This window comes from Eumetopias jubatus, unplaced genomic scaffold, assembly GCF_037043125.1.
Source record: "Eumetopias jubatus isolate StellerSeaLion01/CBP00866 unplaced genomic scaffold, mEumJub1_p1.0 scaffold_9, whole genome shotgun sequence".
Classification (NCBI taxonomy): Eukaryota; Metazoa; Chordata; class Mammalia; order Carnivora; family Otariidae; genus Eumetopias; species Eumetopias jubatus.
Genome location: NW_028274815.1, coordinates 137,565,698 through 137,584,114, shown reverse-complemented (window position 1 = coordinate 137,584,114; position 18,417 = coordinate 137,565,698). Strand labels below are relative to the sequence as shown.

At 59.4% G+C, this 18,417-nt stretch overlaps 1 protein-coding gene across 1 annotated transcript in view; it reads right to left on the bottom strand.

Moving 5' to 3' along the window:
• The window catches only part of PHACTR3 (phosphatase and actin regulator 3), a 206,762-nt gene that overhangs the window by 6,027 nt on the left and 182,318 nt on the right, over positions 1-18,417 (bottom strand). The window contains exon 9 of the mRNA XM_028089174.1: positions 950-1,005. Within this exon, the coding sequence (XP_027944975.1) occupies positions 950-1,005 (56 nt within the window). The remainder of the gene's footprint in view (positions 1-949; positions 1,006-18,417) is intronic.

Sequence of the window (18,417 nt, the reverse complement as noted above, 5' to 3'; positions counted from 1 at the left end):
GGGTGAATTATGTCCCACCGTCCAAAATGGAGGGGCCCCGCTCACGCGGGGCGTGGGGTGGGGGGGAGGACAGGTAGCAGCCAGGACCAGCAGGGGGCTCTGCCACCCACAGGCTTTCTGGCATAGCGTCTGCTGGGGCGCTGCCCTAACTTCGGGAAGAGCTCACAGAATAAAAAAACCAAACTCAGAGAATATCTGCAGTGTTCATCACGTAAAGAGGAAAAAGAATGAAAATGCTTTAAAAATCCAGGCTCTTCGAGGACACCTTTTGTAGAAAATGTTTTGAAAACTAAAGTCTGCTGGCCAGACAGAGAACTCTCCGAGAAACACTTTTCAAGGGGTTTTACCACCCCCCAAACCATCCATGGCGTCCTCTGCACCGGGGAGGTTGTTTGGGGGCACTGTGACCACACACCTGCTGGGGGAAACCCAGGCCACATGGAGCCAGATGGACAGTCCTGCAATGGCACAGATGTGAGCCCCGGGGCAGGTTTCCCGGGGTTTCCAGGTCCCTGGAGCGGCTGGCTTCGCCTCGCCTAGCTGTGGCACCCCAGGGCTACGTGCTCCTGCCCTCGGGTTTCTGACGTTGTCCACACCTTGCCTGTGGTCCCTGTGCCCATCAGGACCCCCCTCCCGAACTGCCAGGGAAACCTGCTCCAAACCCAGAATGCAAAGAGGATACTGAGCCATTTCCCCTAGATCTACAGGGCTAATTAAATAACCCGAAAATAGGGATATCTTTACGCCGCAAGGAGAGCTTTCTCTCTCTCTCTCTCTCTCTCTCTCTCTAATTGTAAAAGGGGAGATTTCCAAGCGCATCAACTTCAGGGCTTGCTTCTGCAGCCAGACTTCACAGGGCTCGGGGAGCACCCAGACCGCAAAGCAGGCTGTGCAGGGAGAACCCGCCCCCCAGCCTCCACACCGGAGCCAGGGGTCCCCAGCTACTCACGTTTCAAGATGTTTCTTCTCTCCAGTTCCTCCACGGCCGGTCTTTGGCTCAGCCGTCTGCGGAAAAACACTAGAATTACATTTTGCACCATGCTGGCTGCAGATTCCGCCTGGTCTCTGCCAGGGGCAGAGGTGGCCGGAGCACCCCCGAAGATCGCGTCCCCAAAAGCTGGAGGAGGGGAGGGGACCCCTGGCCACGGCTTCTCGCTGGCCAATCCAGTAAGATCCTGCACAGGACGGAGGTCGCCCTCTGTCACGGAGTTCCTGGGGCGGACCCCTTGCCACCTCGGGATGTGCGGCTCATTTCCAGACCTGCCGATAGCAGCCCCCCAGCGGGACGCCCCCCAGGCCGAGCTCCGCCACTGCCGCCCGCCGCTGGGGCGGCACCTGTCCCGCTCCTGTCCCAAGCAGCCTCGCCGGCAGCCCTCAGCAGGGGGAGTGACAGGGAGCGCCGCCTCCCAGCCAAGCGGAGCCAGCCGCAGAGGGAGGGGCGCCCCCACCCGTCCCCCCTCCCCCCCCCCGCCCCTGCCCGCCCCCACCCCACCCGCGCCGTCCCGGCAGAGGACCAGGCTTTCCAGCCGGGTTTTGAGTTGAAGGAGTCGGAGGATCCAGCCAAAAACAAATACATAAAATAAAGAAAAGGCTTGTCAGGAGAGAGAGGCATAATTAGCCAAATTTAGTGCCAAGTGCTCATTATTCTTGTAACTCTGGTACTGTTGTCCTTGGGTCAGAGCCAGGACGTCCCACTTCCGGCCCCGTTACCCCCCCCCCCCCCAGAGACAACAAGGCTGAGCCTGTGAACGCCCAGAACCTGGGGCCACCACACGTTGCCCCAAAGAGGATGCAGCCTCCAGAAACATTTGTCTCCTCCTCACAGTCCCTGTCCCAGCACAAAGCCGAGGGCGTCCCCAGGGCTCCCCTGCCCCTCCCTCCGCCGAGCGCACCACGGTCGCGGGCTTTGTGCGCCCCTGGCTCTGTGGGCGGCTGCTTCCACGGCTCGTCTTGATGTCTGGGGAGACCTGAGCCTGCCCCGCGACGAGGCCCGGCTGGGACCCAGGGGCGAGGGCTCCTGACCTGCCCCGGGCCCGGTGGGGCAGGCGGGGCACGCAAGATCTGGCTCCAGGACAGAGGCTCCCTCACCCTCACCGAAAGAGCCCCGATGCCCCTCACACGCTCCCTCAGCAAAGGACCAGGGAGGCGGTCCCACGCCTCTGGACGCAGCGCTGAACCAGCTCCCGCTGCCCTGGAAAGCTCAGAGTCTAAGGACGAAGGTAGACAAACCGTAAAAAAATGAACAAAACCATTCCAGGGGGTGTAACGCCACAGAGGAAATAGGACAAGGCATGTGACGAGTGAGCAACCAGGCGGGGGCAGGGGCGGGAGGTTTCGGGGAAACCCCTTTCCTCTGAGGCCCTCACGAAGGGGAGGCCAGCCACGGGAAGATCACACCTGTCTAGCCGCAGTGCCCCTAACTGCTCACACACGGGGCCTGAAGATGGCGGCGGGGGGGGGGGGGGGGCTGGTGATCATGGCAGGCTTCGTGGAAGAGGGAACTTCGGGCAGAGTTGTGGAGAATCTATAGGGGGCAGAGCCTGGTGACAGGCGACACCTGAGGACTGAGGCCACAGATTTCCTCAAACCTGGAGAGTATCCCGAATCCCCACCGGCAACGCCTCCGCACCCCCGAGCCTCTTCTTGCTGGAGGCCTGTCTTCTCTTCCAAAATGAGAACCCATCACAGACTTGCCCAGAAGTGTGAGAACTGAATGAGGTAATGCACCGAGTGTCTGTGAATGCTAGCTTGGCACAGGGTAAGCTCTCAAAAATCATCTCAAGAAAACCCAACCTGTCAGCTGCCAACTGGCCACGGATCGAGTACCCAGAAAGGCCCGTCACCCAACTCCTGCATCTCTGAAAAGCATGGACAGCTCACCACCAGGATCTATGCCACTGGGCCACGTGAAGGTGGGCCGGGCCCTGCCCCGCACCGCGGGGTCCTCCCAGATGCCACCGGGCTAACGGCACAGCTGGCCTCCAGACCACCTCCGACCCGGCTAGAATGGGCAGTCCTCTGGGTGGACGCAGCCCGGTCAGGGACACCGCTACGAGCAGAGCGCAGGCACCGTCACTCACTGACCCTCCCCGCAGAGACAGCCCGGGCTGGAGCAGAGGACCTGAGCCGCTCTGTGTGGTTCTTTCCAGGAGAGAGGATCCCAATCACCGGGGATGGGGGAGGAGGGGGCCCCAAGGGCAGTGCTGCGTGTCCAGAGTTCCAGTCTAGACTCACCCCTACCCAGGAGGCCACCCAGTACACAGGATCCCACTTCATGAGACTGTGAATTTCTGCCTTGGGTTCGCCCGACCTTCCTTCATCACGTTCTGGGAGCCCCTACTCATGACACGAGGAGCCCTGGGGACAGGGTGGTGAGATGTGGGACCCAGTCCTGTGCCGGGGCCTGCAGGCTCTCCTGGGGTACAGAGACTCACTCTGTTATCACGCAGCACAAGGACAAAGCCTAGGGTAGGTGGGCTGACATGGACAGGGCCGGCTCCCTGGAAGATGCTCCTGGAGTTGAGATCCAACAGATAAGTGGGGATTGCTAAGCGAGGAGGTGAAGGAAGAGCAAGTGCAAAGGTCCTGAGATCAGGAAGAATTCTGCAAGTGCTCTTTAGACTGAATGGAGGTGTGTGAGCATCTCTGGGGCAGGAGAGCTGGGTGGGGGCACAACCTGGAGTCCGGTGAGGAGTCTGGATTCGTTCCAGGAGTCTGAGAAGGCATACGATGGTTTGAAGCAGGAAAGGGTGGGGCAGGGTTGAGGGGGTGCCAAGGTCAAGTGTGCCTTGGGAAGCCCTCTCTGGACCCCTCCAGGCTGCTGTCCAAGAAAGGACAGGGCAGAACCCACCACAAGGAGACACCAGCCTTCCCAGGGCCAGGACCCCCGTCAGACAGGAAGGACGGGTGCTCCGGACCCGCGAGTGGCCAAGGGCTCTGTGAAATGTTCACGGCACCAGAAAGGTACTGGCTCTGGAGTAAGAACAATGCAAACTCCAAGGTAGTACCCATTAGACTAAATATATAAACCACAACATTCTGTCCACTTGCTGCCTGGAACTTGGCTCAGCTCTGTGTGGGCTGAGGCTTCCAGAAGCAGGAGTGACAACGACCCCACTTACTGTCAGAGGCAGACAGCGATGAGACCATGAAGGCCCATAGAGGCAAACGTGACCAGGTCTTACCGCCCAGGAAGACCCCGGGGCCTGGCGCCTGTGACCACACACAGTGAGACCAGGCGGCAAATGAGAGCACAGAGACCCCTCTCCCTATGCGGCCCCGAGGCAGGGGATGCTGCTGGAGCATCTTCACTTTCCTCGGTGGCAAGGGGCTGTCAGAAGGACCTGCAGACACAGCCCCAGGGTGGCTGGGCTGGGGGCTGGGGGGGTCGGGGGGGCCTTGGCCTCAGGGAGGGCGTGGGTGCGCTCCAGCCCCCAAGGGTTCCCAAGCTCCTCCTGGAGGCTCCTCCTTCTCGCGATTCAGAAACGCACCCCAGCGAGCGAGGAGTGAGGGGCAGGTGCTGCTGGGGAAGATACGTTCTATTTCTGACTCTTCCCACGGAGAAAGCTGGAGTGTGGTGGCTAATTATAGCGCCACGGGGGGGGGGGGGGCGGCAGGAAAAGGAGTGTCAGGGTAGAGAGAGGCCCCTGCCCGCCTCCTGGCCCGGTCCCCACCTGTGCACACAGGAGACCTAGGGAGGCCGTGGGGGCTCGAATGGGAGGCGAAGGTCTGGAGCACCCAGCGAGGGCAAGGTGAGGGGTGTGGTACCCCACGGGACAGCGTATGCACACGTGGGTCCCCATGAGGGCCCTGTCACCAGCTCGTGCCCCTGGTCCCACGGGGCCCTCCCGCCTCTCCACTGAACAGACACCCCACACCCGACCCTGTGCTGCGAACACGGGAAACAACAGAGGATGGAGGAGACGAAGAGCGGAGGGTGTGTGGCCAGCCAGGATGCCTGCGAGGGCCGCAGGAGAGAAAGGATGCAGTCGCACCGTCCACGAGGCTCTGGCTCTGCACAGGGTGGTCATGTTTCCATCCCGTCCCCACCAGCACCGAGGGCCACTGCACAGGCACAGGGCCTGAAGTCGGGCCTCAGCTCTGCCACCTGCCAATGCCCTCCCGGACCTGAGCCTCGGGTCCCCAGCAGTCACCTGCCCCAGTGACCCCTCGGGGTTCTGAGGGGTGAGGGCACTAAAGACAAGGAGCTGGCACACAAACAGGGGACACTATTGTTACTGATACCCACAGTGCTCACCCGGTGTGCTGAGGCCAGTTCTCTTCCAGCCTCAAACGAGGGAGCTGCAGTCTCTAACCTGTTGGCAGCCTCTGTGCCGGCCAGGATCCCCAGGAAACACTCCTCCATCAGACACTCATTCATACCTTCCTCCATCAGACGTACTCCCTCCCTTCCCCATCAGACACTCACAGGCCTTCCTCCATCAGAGACTCGCTCATCCCCTCCTCCATCAGACACACATTAAACACTTCCCTCCATCAGACACACACAGGCCTCCCTCCACCAGACACTCGCTCATCCCCTCCTCCATCAGACACACATTCATACTTCCCTCCATCAGACACACACAGGCCTCCCTCCACCAGACACTCGCTCATCCCCTCCTCCATCAGACACACATTCATACTTCCCTCCATCAGACACTCACCCCTCTTCCCTTAGACACTCACTCACCCCATCCCTCCTCCAACAGACACACACAGGCCTCCCTCCATCAGACACTCACCCCTCTTCCCTTAGACACTCACCCATCCCTCCTCCATCAGACACACACAGGCTTTCCTCCATCAGACACTCATTCACCCCCTCCTCCATCACTCATTCATACCTTCCTCCAACAGACACACTCCCTCCCTCCCCCATCAGACACTCACAGGCCTTCCTCCGTCAGAGACCCATCTATCACTCACCCCCCTCCTCCATCACTCACTCACCCCCCTCCTCCACCAGACCCTTGGTGCCAGGCTCACACCAGCACAGGCACAGGGTGGTGACTGAGGCCCAACCATCTGCCACCTACAAGGAGGTGACCCGGCTGCACCATCACACAGCGCCCACCCCGTCCTACTGCCCAGTGACCGTGGGCTCCAGCAGCTACCCTGGGCCAGTGGTGCAGGGACCCGGTGCTCACCAGGGTCGGGGGGCTCCCTACACTTCCCCGCCCCCTGCAGCCAGGCAGGGCTATGCGGATGGTTCGGAGCAGTGACTGGGAGCAGGAGAGCTGCTGGGTCTGGACTGAGCCTTGGAAGTGGCGTGGGAGCTTCCGCGGGCTCCCCTCCCCTCCGCAGGCGCCTGGGCCTCACCCCAGATGGCAGAGCCTCCAACCTGAGAGGTCCAGGCCCACCTCCGTGTGAGGCCAGCTGCCCTGGAGGCTCGCCCTGACCATGATGGACTCTGCATGGGAGGAGTACACCTGTGCTGCGTGGGACCACTGAGGCTGGGGCTGTCACCACAGCGCCGTCTGACCTCGGGAGGCACAGCTCGGGCCACAGCTGGCCGTGACCCTGGCTTTGGCCCCAGGGCACCATGCCATATGGGCCAGGCCTGGCCTCCCACCTCTGCCTGCAGCCTGGACCAGCCCAGAGCCTTCTCCAGCATGGGGCCAGGCCCAGGGAGCCCTGCAAGGCCAGGTGGACCGAAGGTGTAGGTGCTCCTCTGCCCCACACCATCGGGGTCGGGGCACCAGACCTTGACACCAGACCCATCAATGCTCCACACTCCAAATACAGCAGGCAGGCGCATTTTTGGCTCACAGGATACTTCAAGAAACAAGAACATGAAGGAACATTAATCGATTGGGAGTTTCACTTTCAAATACCTGTTTCCTGACTTTCCTGGGACATACAGAAGAACTGGCTACTTGGGAGCACACCCCTGACCTCCAGGGATGGCGTGGGGCAGAGTGGGCACCCTGGTGCCCGGCAGTCCCTGCGGCTCACCTCCTTCCAGGCCCGGTCAGCGGTCCTGCCCAGGCCTTGGCCAGACCCCAAGACCAGGGCCCCAGAGCTGTCCAAGGACAAGAAGCCATGATGTGGGCCAGACCCTGCTCGGCGGCTGGAGGGGAGGCTGGCGGGGAGGCGGGGCAGGAACCTGTGTGTGGGCAGTGCCACCGAGAACAAGAGACACCTGCACACCCACCCCCGGCCTGCGCTTGGGGGGCTCTGAGCACGGACCCCACCCACCCCCGGCCCGCGCTTGGGGGGCTCTGAGCACGGACCCCACCCACCCCCGGCCCGCGCTTGGGGGCTCTGAGCACGGACCCCACCCACCCCCGGCCCGCGCTTGGGGGGCTCTGAGCATGGACCCCACCCCCCCACCCCCCCACCCCCGGCCCACACTCCAGGGGGTCTGAGCACGGACCCCACCCCCCACCCCCCACCCCCGGCCCGCACTCTGGGGGCTCTGAGCACAGACCCCACCTCCCACCCCCACCCCGGGCCCGCACTCTGGGGGCTCTGAGCACAGACCCCACCCCCCACCCCCCACCCCCGGCCCGCACTCTGGGGGCTCTGAGCACGGACCCCACCCACCCCCGGCCCGCGCTTGGGGGGTCTGAGCACGGACCCCACCCCCCACCCCCCACCCCCGGCCCGCACTCTGGGGGCTCTGAGCACAGACCCCACCCCCCACCCCCCACCCCCGGCCCGCACTCTGGGGGCTCTGAGCACGGACCCCACCCCCCACCCCCGGCCTGCACTCTGGGGGCTCTGAGCATGGACCCCACCCCCAGCCTGCTGCTGCTGAGGGGTGCGTGTTGGGGTCTGGGGAAGTGTCCGACTGGTACCCCTCTCTCCAGAACCATGAGGCCCCAGGCTTCCATGAGCCCTGTGAACCCCAACTCTGTGATGTGCTCCTGTGCTCGCCACCTATCATTTGCCAGGGAAACTGAGTCACAGGAGTCAAACTCCAGCTCACCCTGACCCCCATACAAGGGCCACCTTCCCCACGCTCGCTGTTCGTCCTCTTTGACCTGCACCCGCTCCGCGGGTCGGGCTGTCCCGTCCACAGACAGCAAGGCTCAGCGCGGCCCTCTGGCTCACACCGCCCTGCCTGTCCCCATGGCCCCGTTCTCACCCGCGGGACTTGCCCAGCCCGCCCTCTGCCTCAGACCCTATCACCCACCGATGAGCACCCTCTGCCAGATACACCGCAGAACCCCCAAACAGGTCCTCACAAACAGTTCACAAAACCCCAGAGAAGCCTCTGGAACCACGCTCTGTGGGCTGAGCCTTCCCGCCCTTCACTGGCCCAATTCCCTGGGGGAAACGGCTCCTTTTTCTGCAGAGCGCGGAGCACCCGGGGAAGGGCCCTGCTGGGACTCAGCGACCGGCCCCGCACGCCTCACGGCAGGACCCCGCGCCCCCCCTCACGTGCCCTGTCCCCGGGCGGCTTGTGTCGGGGGACCAGCCGCACACTCCGCCTGCTGCTGCACTTCCGGCCCCGTCCAGCTTGCCCTCGCGTGCCCTGGCTCCCCACGCCCCCTGTGGCCTTGGGCCCCCACTCGCCACACCTGCTGTGCCTTCACCAGGCTTTCCGAGAAACCCCCCACCCTGGTACATCCGACCCGATTCACTTGCCTAGAGAAGGCCTTTCGGGGTGCAGCAGCCGCTGCAAGGTGAAGGGCGAGCACCTCGGCCCAGGTCCCTCTAGATCTTCAGTCCTGACCCCGCCACCCTCCAGCTCCGTGACATGGGCAACCCCCTGGGCCTTCTGAGAGGCACTTTTCTCCCCTGAAAACGGGAGGACGACCACCCACCTCTCGGGGTTGCTGCTAATGAAGTGAACCGGCCCAGACGCCCGAGCCCAGGGCCCGGCACACGGCAGGCCCAGGGCTGTGGCAGTTCCCAAACAGTCCCCGCACGGCGCTCGGGCTGCAGGGAATTGGGGGTGCAAAGGGACAGTAGGCCTGGCTCGGGGGGGATGTGGTTCAGAAGCAGCATGCCCCAGCCTCAGGCTTGGCCCCACTTCGTACCGGAGCCCCAAACCCCACTCCGTCCATGGCTGAGGTTCGAACACCACTGACGTCACCCCGCAGTGTCAAGCAAGAACTGAGAACCGAGTCCTTCCAAGGAGGCAGAGTGCCTTTCTGGAAAGGGAAGCCTCAGCTGCCGAGCAGACAGCTTCACACCCACGGGCCGCCGGGCTATTCTGGGAGCTCCTTCCCGGGAACGCCGCGCCTGCCGCTCCACCAGCCTGGAACCACCAAGGCGTGCTGGCATCCCTGCCCGGGACGGATTCCCCCGGCGGGGCGGCGTCTCTGCAGTCATTCCGCGGGGATTCCTCCCGCCACACACAGGCCCGTGCTGCGCGCTGACTTTGGGTAGCTCCCCCGGGGCGCTGTCGGGGCAGCAGACCCACAGGGGCTCGTGGGCCAGCCTGAGAGAGAGGGTCAGGGGGGCGAGGCCACTCGAAGGGGTGACCCAAGAACCAGGCCACAGAAAGCAGGGACAGGCTACGGGCTCTGAGGGGGTAGAGCCTTCCACGATGGGGAAGAGCAGCTCCCCCAAACCAGAGCCCCGTGTCCTTACAGTCATCCCACGTTGGTACTGTCCTGTGCTGTGGGGTCTGCGCCCAGCCCGAGGCCACGGCATCCATGGTTAAAGGAGGCGGGGCACGGGGGGGGGGGGCGGGAGAAGAGGTGGGGAGGAGGCAAGGTAGCAGGACTGTGCCAGGGACGGGAGCCCGAGGCCCGGTTCTGACCCAGCAGTGCACAGCCTGAGGTTAGCTGCCGTCCAAGCCCAGCAAGGCCACCCCCACGCCCCCTCCTGCTGCCCACCCCTGGGGAGATGGGGGCAGTGTGCGCACACCCAGAACGAGGCAGGCAGCTGGCCTGTTAGGGACCCAAGTCTCCCAGGGGTGGGGCCTTCATCCACCTGGCCCCTTTCCTGCCCCTGACTTCCCACGGCCATGGCCCCTGCCCCAGCGCCTCCTGCAGGGCTGGCCACTCAGCCGGGGGTCCTGGGACGTGCTGAATCTCCCGGGGGCACCGGCAGCCGCTGTGGTAAGCGGGTGGAGCCCAAAGCCACCATCCCCCCAGATCCCACTGAAGTAACAACACAATCACAGGTCACTGTGTCACGCGCAGAACGGCGGAGGGCCAAACGGAGGGAAATTCAGGGTTGGCCAGGGTGTAGACCAACGGTCCTCCACCCCCCTTCAGTTGGACGTCAGCGCCATCCACCAGGATCATAGATGCCCATATCCTTGGACCCAACGATTCCAGCTCTAGGTGGGCAGTTTCTGAAGTGCTCTTACGGGCGCCGATGCGTTACAGCAAAATGCAGGGCAGAGGCTTTACGCCCATTTAGGGGCTGGGCAAAGAAAGCAGTTGGCCAGCAACAGAACTCTGTGCAGACATGAAAAGGACAGGGTGCATCTACGCTGGCCTTTATTGGAAGGCTCGTCCAACTGGACTCTGGGAAGAACAGGCAGAAAAGTGAAGACAGAAAATGCAAAATCATGTTGTGGTTAAGAATCTGGGCTCCGAACCCGGCTCGGCTGGGATTCTAACTGCTCCACAAATCAGCTATGGGATCTCCAACATGCTCGCGAACTTCTCGCTGCCTTTTGCTCAGTGAGAAGTGTCCACCTGGCAAGGCAACGGTCCCCAGGTGTTCCTTCAATCCCTTATCCAGGTGCCACAGTGGAGGTATTTTGTAGATGTGAATACAGTCCACAATCAGGTGACTGTATGGAAAGGAGACTGTCTTGGATGCTCAGGGTGGGCCTGGTCTAATCACCTGAAAGGCTTTGAGAGCTGGGCTCAGGCTCTCTGGTGAAGAAGGAATTCTGCCTGTCGACAGTGGCCTCTGCCCATGTCAGAGGGTCTCAGCCTTTCCCGATGGCCCATGTCATGGATGCCAGACCTGCCTAGCCAGCCCCACAGTCACCCATGCCCACACCTTGCAATAAATCCCTTATTTGTCTCCTAGTGGGTCTGTTTCCCTGGTGTCTGACCGACACTACCTCCTTGCCCATAAATGAGGATGGCAATACTATGGGAGAAGCTCTCTCCTGTGTCCCCACTCACCGACTCCGGATGCACCAATGCTCCCAATCCTGCAAGGCCAGAGCCCAGTGACCATGCTCAGCCTGCAGCGGATGCTCCCCAGCCTGTTCTCAACAGTGAACTCTGCGCCCATCGGGAACTGCTCCCTTTGTTCCCAAACCTATGTGTACCAGGTGTACTTATTTTTGTGATTAGCTAATTTAATTAAGTTTTATGCACACTGATTAAATGCCTTAATACGGGTGTGAAAGGAAAATTCTGTGAGAACAGGGTTGAAGGCTTGGAGTCAGGAAAGTGAAGATGCTAAAAACAGTGCTGTTGGCCTAGTGTGGGGGAGGGAGCAAAAACGATGGGAGGGAATCGAAAACTCTGGGAGGAGGCTGCACTTAGGTCCTTCCAAGCGCCTCCAAATGCTCACTCCCCTTCAAAGAAACCGACGCTAGAAACCGTACTGGAGGCACCGCACCTCTGTGTCACGAAGAACACTCCAGTGTACATCCTCCCTCAGCGGAATGTTCTCCATTCTCACCTGTGTGACTCAGGCTAAAGGAGCATTTAGAGCGAGAACAGATCGTGTTTATAATTTCAGCTTTTAACCGTCTTTCTGATGCATTGCCGGTGTCTCGCCCTGTCCTGTCTCCCCGTGGGCCTGGGAGCCATGGGCAGGGGCTGTGGACACGGGCCCAACCTAGACGACGCAACACCAAGGCAGATGGGAACCAAAGCTCCACTTGAAACCCTCCTCCACCAGACTCCACCCCAGAGGATTTCTACGGGACACGCAACCCCATCAAATGCACTCAGGAGCACCTGGACCTCACAGCCCGGGGGGAGCGGGGAGGGAGGGCAGGCGTCAGGGACTGGGGTGGGGCGCAGGACCTGGGCAGCAGCACCCCTGTACCTGGCATGCGGGGAGCATGTCCGTGTCCCACCACCCCGTGCTGCATGTCCCTGCACCTCTTACACACTCGCGTAGCTAACCCCCCTCCCACCCGCCCCGCCCCCTCGTCCAGAAGGCACTGCCTCCATCCTTCCCCATTCCCCGGAGCTCGGAGCAGAGGTGGTGCACAGTTGCTCAGGAAGTGTGTCCTTGAACTGAGAGGCCATCAGAGTGGATAATCACTGAGGAAGGGACAACAGCATCTGTCCACGTCACCCCAGCTTCCTGCCACCTCCCGGCGCTGGACCGTACGTGCGGCACTCTCCTGAGCCCACGGGGGCTCCACGGAGACTCTGCGGGCCAGATTGCTTTAGAAGCTGCTGCTACCTAAGATGGAATGTTTCCATTCCCTCGTCCATCTGTTTGCTCATTCCTTCCCTCTCTCTTCATTCTATCTACACGACAAAATTAACTTGAGCACCCATAATAGCACAGACTGCTAGTTTCCTGCCTGATCTCTAGTCTCCCTTCCCATGCAGCACCAGAAAGCTGATTCTGCTCAGGGCAGCCTCTTTCCTAGCCAAACCTGGCCACATGGAGGGGTTCTGACCAAAGATATGCCGAGGAGCCTCTGGGAAGAGCCGATTCAGCTGGGATGTATGTACCTTTGGGACTTAAACGTGATGTCTGGTGCTCCTGCAGCCATCTTAGACCATGGAGGATAAATGCCAGTGTGAGCATAACTGAACAGGAAGACAGAAGGAACCTGGGCTCTCAGTGACTTTGGAATAGTCACGGCAGACCCAACAGTCTGCAACTATTCCACGAAGCAGAGTGGCTCTAGGCCCGGTGTTCAGAGCCAGCCTACCTGGGTCAGATCTCAACTAAGTGGCACCCTACTTGTGTGACTTTGAACGTCTACCTAACTTCTCTGAGCCACTGTCCCCTTAGCTATAAAATACAACAAACATAGTACTTACATCTTGGGCTTCAGCGAATGCAGGCCAAGCAGAGTCCACAACACATAACACAAGTTTAAAAAACGTTACACGCTACCGTGTCACTGACAACTACAGCCACAACTCACATGAGTCAAGCCCCGATTGCAGGTAGAGCAGGGCCAGGTGCATTCAGTCCCTGCAAATGCCAAGCAGGCAGGAACTACATACCCATTCCCTAGGCTCAGGTGGGTAAAGTGATGTGCCCTGCTGAGTCTCCAAGTCCCAGCCAGGGGACCTTTAAACCACCAGACCACATGCTCCCCTGCTTTGGGATTCATGTTCTATTGGTACTGAAGGGAGTTGATGTCATTTTGCATTTTCTTACAAAACATGCTGTACTTCCTTGACAGATTTCCAAGCAACCAGGGAAAACAAAGAGCAGCTGACCCTGGGGCCGGCTCAAGGCTCCAGCCTCCCTGCACAGTGACACAAACAAGGGAGCCTGAGTCCCACACACTGGTGCTTCCTGAAAACTATGAGCTCCACCCAAAGACCAAGATTTACATTTATGTTCTCCAAAAATTAGATTTGTCAAACTTTTCCTGATTTGGAAGCTCTATCTTCTGTTGCTTAGCTACCTCCATCTAAAAGCAGAATGTACAAGATCTACACCTTAGACGCCGCTCTGACCGGACCCCTTTGGCCTTGCCTGCTGCCCAGGCCTTGCGGGACCTCGGAGCACCCTCCCTCTGGGGCAGAGGTCACGTCTTACGCTCCCCACAACACCCCACAGGGCCTGCTCACAGCCCTGCCTCTAGCGTTCCTTTTGCAGTTTTGCAATCAGTCCTAGAGAGCGCCCTCATAGATGGGGGCATTCCTGACTTTGGAGGCTGTGTAATATTGGAGGCCGGCCCCTCACCACGGCGGTGGTGCAGGGAGGTGCTGCCAAGCTGACAGCCGAGAGGGTTTGGCAGGATAAAGTAGACCTGCCCTCCCGGCATCTTGAGCTTTCTAAACAGAAAGAGAAGCAAATGGGCGCCTGGGTGGCTCAGTTGGTTAAGCGACTGCCTTCGGCTCAGGTCATGATCCTGGAGTCCCGGGATCGAGTCCTGCATCGGGCTCCCTGCTCAGCAGGGAGTCTGCTTCTCCCTCTGACCCTCCCCTCTCTCATGTGCTCTCTCTCTCTCTTTCTATCAAATAAATAAAATCTTTAAAAAAAAGAGAGAGAGAGAGAAGCAAAGCCCCGGGAACATGCCCAAGACCCCTGGGAGCACTGAGAAGCGCGTCAGGGAAATCTGCTTCCCCCAAAGTGGAAGAAAGGCAGAGAGACTGCTAAGCAGCAGGGTCTGTGATGCCCGTCCTCCCACACAACGCCCCCCATCTCTGCAGATCTGGCTCCAGGGGAGGCCCCTGACCGGGCTGTGGGTGTGGGTTTCAGCCCCCTAGAAGATGGATGGAACCCAGGGACATCAAGGGGCTGAGGCCAGTGTCCCCTAAGTGCTTCCTGTGCATGAGACTGGGCGTGTTAGCGACCCTGCCGAAGGCGACCATGATGAAGGTGGTGACAGAATGAGGACGGGTAACAGAGTGATGAAGACCCTGAGGAAGATGCTCAAGGTCTGATGAAGGTGACGGTGAAGAAGATGGAGATGCTAACACGTGCTGACGTTCGGGACCAGCCTGTACACACCGTCGCCCCCGATCCTTGTGGCAATAACGCGAACACATGCGGTGCCCGTGGGGCCCCCGCCTGGCCCAGGGATCCGTATCGGGGAAGGGCTGTTTCTGGTGGGAATAGAAACGTTCTAGAACTGGCGGTGGGGGCCCACAATGGTACAAACACACAGAAAGCTGTGAACCGCGCACTTTGAAAGGTGAGCTAACCGGTACAGACACTGTAGCTCAATGAACTGTTAAGACAGAAAAGACAACTCCCTATCCCTGTGGGAATCCTTACAGGGGCTTCCTCCCTGCCAGGCAGCTCTAGGCATCTCCTGTGTCCTGTCATAGGGCCTCCATTCTGCAGCCCCGCAGGATGGACTCTTCTGGGAGCACTCCCATTTTACGGAGGAGGAAAGGGAGGTGCAGGCCAGGAAGGTGTCCGCCCGTGGTCATGCAGCTGGAAACCAGGACCCGGATGGCAGCCGAGGCCTTCTGGACACAGCTCAGCCACAGGGAAATGCCGTCCGCGATCGGGGTGAGCAGGGGTCCTACCCCAGCTCTCAGAGCGCCACTGCACCCTGGCCAGAGGAAGAGGAAGGTTCCACGGGCATTGCACAGAGCACTGGCGACTACCCTCTGGGCCTTGACGCTTCTGCTGCCCACAGCCGGATTAGATCCTGGTGCGTTATTTCTCTACGGCAACTCTACAGTCGAAAACCCCCTACGCTCAGCACAAGCAAGAAGGAGCTTCTCAGAAAACAAGCACGCAAGGGATTTTATATCACAGGTGCAAAGAGGTGGCCCCAGGCCAAATATGGCCCACAAATGTGTTTTATGGGGTCTACACGTTGTTTTTTAAAATGTGAATAGGCTGCCAACATTTAACCGAAGGAAAATTCACATAAACATCCCCAGTTTCTCTTGAAAGATCCCACCACACTGGTCCTGCATTCCAGAGGTGACATCCACACTTTGCTGGATAGCAGCTGCCCCCTTCAGCAAGGACACGGACTCCCCACCTGCCACAGATCCTGCCCGGCCCTTGTCCCTTTGGAACACGAGGGCTGGGATTTCTCTGTGGAGTGAGCTGTGGAGACACAGTCCGACTTCCCCTCTGGAGAATCAGATGGTGAGTCTTTGTCACTGCAGTAAAACTCTACTCTTCCTCCTGAAAATGCTCAGGGAGCTTTCGGAGCAGCCCTGTCATCTGCCGGCCTTCCGGGGATGGTGTGGGGGAGCGTGGGGGACTCCCACCCCAGGGCCCGAGGACCTGCAGCCCAGGTGAAGCCCAGTCTGGTCAGCTGGTCTGGGGGCAGCCCTGCAGCAGGAGATGCCCTGCAGCAGACCCTGGTGAGGGCACGCCCTGGGACAGAAGCACACTCCAAAATTAGGAATGCCCAGTGTGGCTCTGAAGATGCACATGACTCACAGATATGCTTCTGAATGTGTTGGTTACACATCAAACTGGTGAATGGAATCATTGCTTAAAGATATCCAAAGACCCCACTATGTAAAGGACGTCATTCATTCAATACATATTTACTTTGTGGAATCGAATTCTTACTGAATTGCAGCCTACCCACTCTGTGGGGTCCACCTTGATGTCCATCCATCCAACCATCCATCTACCCACCCACCTAACTACACCACCACTTAACCGTCCATCCTTCTATCCATCTGTCTGTCCACCCACCCATCCACATAACTATGCGTCCCTCCACAGCCCTCAGCTAAGCCCTCCAGCTACCCGTCCATTCAACAGTTGCTGGCTGGGAGCCTGTTTTGTACCAGGCGGTAGGGCAGGCACTGGGGTTAAAGCATCAAAGAAACAGGGTCCTTCCCTTCTCTGCCTCGGTGGAGAATCATACGAGCAAATCAGTGGTCTTGAACCAGGGATGGCCCATGGTGCATTTCAGGGTGCTGTCATGGGGCTAAGGCTGTGGGTGCTGAGGACTCGGATCGGAGCTGAGCCGGGCAGGCTCAAGCTCATGTCCTCACACAGCTACTCCCTGGCTACGAACAACTCTGAGCCTCAGTTTCCTCACAGGCAAAATGGAGATGGTGAGATCTATCACCTAGGGCTTAGCTACCATGACATCATGAGGTCCTGAGCCCAGACAAGCAGTGGCTACACAGGTAAAATTCTAGTAATGTTTGCATGTCCAGGATGCATACAGCTTGCCTCCGATTCTTAAATCCGTGACCTTAAAGGTTAATAATCATGGACATGACGCTGCATTTTGCAAATTTGGGATTCACAGTGAAAAAGAAAGCCCATTATGGCTCCAAATGTATGTTCCCCACATAGCTGTGCTTCTTTTTGCTGAAGATGCCCAGCTGTTAAGTTTTTTTGTTCGTTGTTTTTTATTTTTGTTTATTTTTGGTTTTTTTTGTTTTTTGCTCAAGACTGATCTTGGGCACAATGAGTTCTTTATGAATTTACTCATCCACCTTATTCCCTCCACTTTCTAAAAACTCCTTTGGAAACTGACCCATTGGCAGCTTCCGACACTGAGCCAATGAATGTGATCTGATGCATCAGGGAGCTGAGCTCAGCCTCTCAGGGTCCTTGCCGAGGGGTCAAGCTGGTGCTGGCAGAGTATTCTGCCACCAAGGGGGGTCCTCAGCCTGAGACCTCTCCTGACTGAGTCCTAGGCCAGCTGCTCAGACTCCACCTCTGATGGATCAGGAGAGCTCACGCCCAGCCCTCCTCGGCATCTGAGGAAGAGCATAGCCTTCCCCATTGCCCATTTCATCCAAACAGAAACACTCAGCTCCTAATATGCCCGACCCCAAATCCCAAACTATTCAGCAAGGGCCAAGAGCTCGAGCCCTGCAGGCTTTCAAAACAGAGAAAAGTGGATTCCAAGTCCCCTGTATCTTGCTTTGCTTGCATTTAGTGCTGCCCCATTTCCAGGAGATCAAAAGGCTTGCTCTGTCCCTGGAGGTCAGGGAGAAACTGCTGGCCACGCGCTCGCTCTCTGTGAAAGCAGCGTGAAGTCAGAGGGAAGATACCTGGTAGGAAATGAACCGACAGTAACGAGAAACACACGATCCTATGAAATACCATGCCGGTCCCTCAGTGTCCTCAATCCTGAGCTGGTGCTGCTCTTGACCACAACCAATCAGTTCCAGGCTGCCAGCAGAGGCTCCCCACGGGGTCTCCCCGACCTCCTGCCGGCTCCCCGCGCGGTCTACACACCCCTTCTGCAAGCTCACCTGCACTTGTGGATTAACCACTGCTAAACATGCCAGGGACCTGGACGTGCCAGGGGTCCCACCAAGGCTGTCCAGACCTGGACAAAGAACCTCCCTCACGCCTCTCCCTTCCTCCTTCTTGGGTCCCCTCCCTGGGGGGCAGAGCATCCAGATCCATCCTGGTGGGCGAGCGCCTCAGGCCCTCACCCTCTCCCCCAGTTCTGCTCCTCCCCTCCCGTGCTCTCAAGTCCACACCCCTCCACCCCATGGCCCATGTGACGGTGTCCACCTCCTTGGCCAGCAGCACCTGTAGGACCAGCGTCCACCCGCCCAGCCTGCTCCCTGCACTCGACCCCCCATGTGTCGGCAGAGCGGTCTTCCTCAGATGCCTCTCACCCCACTGCGCTCCTGCTTGTGACCCCTCAGGGGTGGCTTGCCGCCTCTTGCAAAGACCCGACGACCTCTGTTCACTGCTTAGCACCAACTTACTGAGCACCTACTGAATGCATCAGGGACACATTAGTGACCAGATGGGCAGGATCCCAGTGTCCTGGGGAGGGGGCGGGGGGAGGGAGACGGACCGGGAAGAGACAAAGAGGCAATTTCAGACAGCAGGGTGATGAGGAAAACAATAGGGTGATGTGACTGGAGAGTCAGGGAGAGTAAGGGGGAGGGGTGGTCATGGCAGGTCCCTCCGGGGAGGTGACCC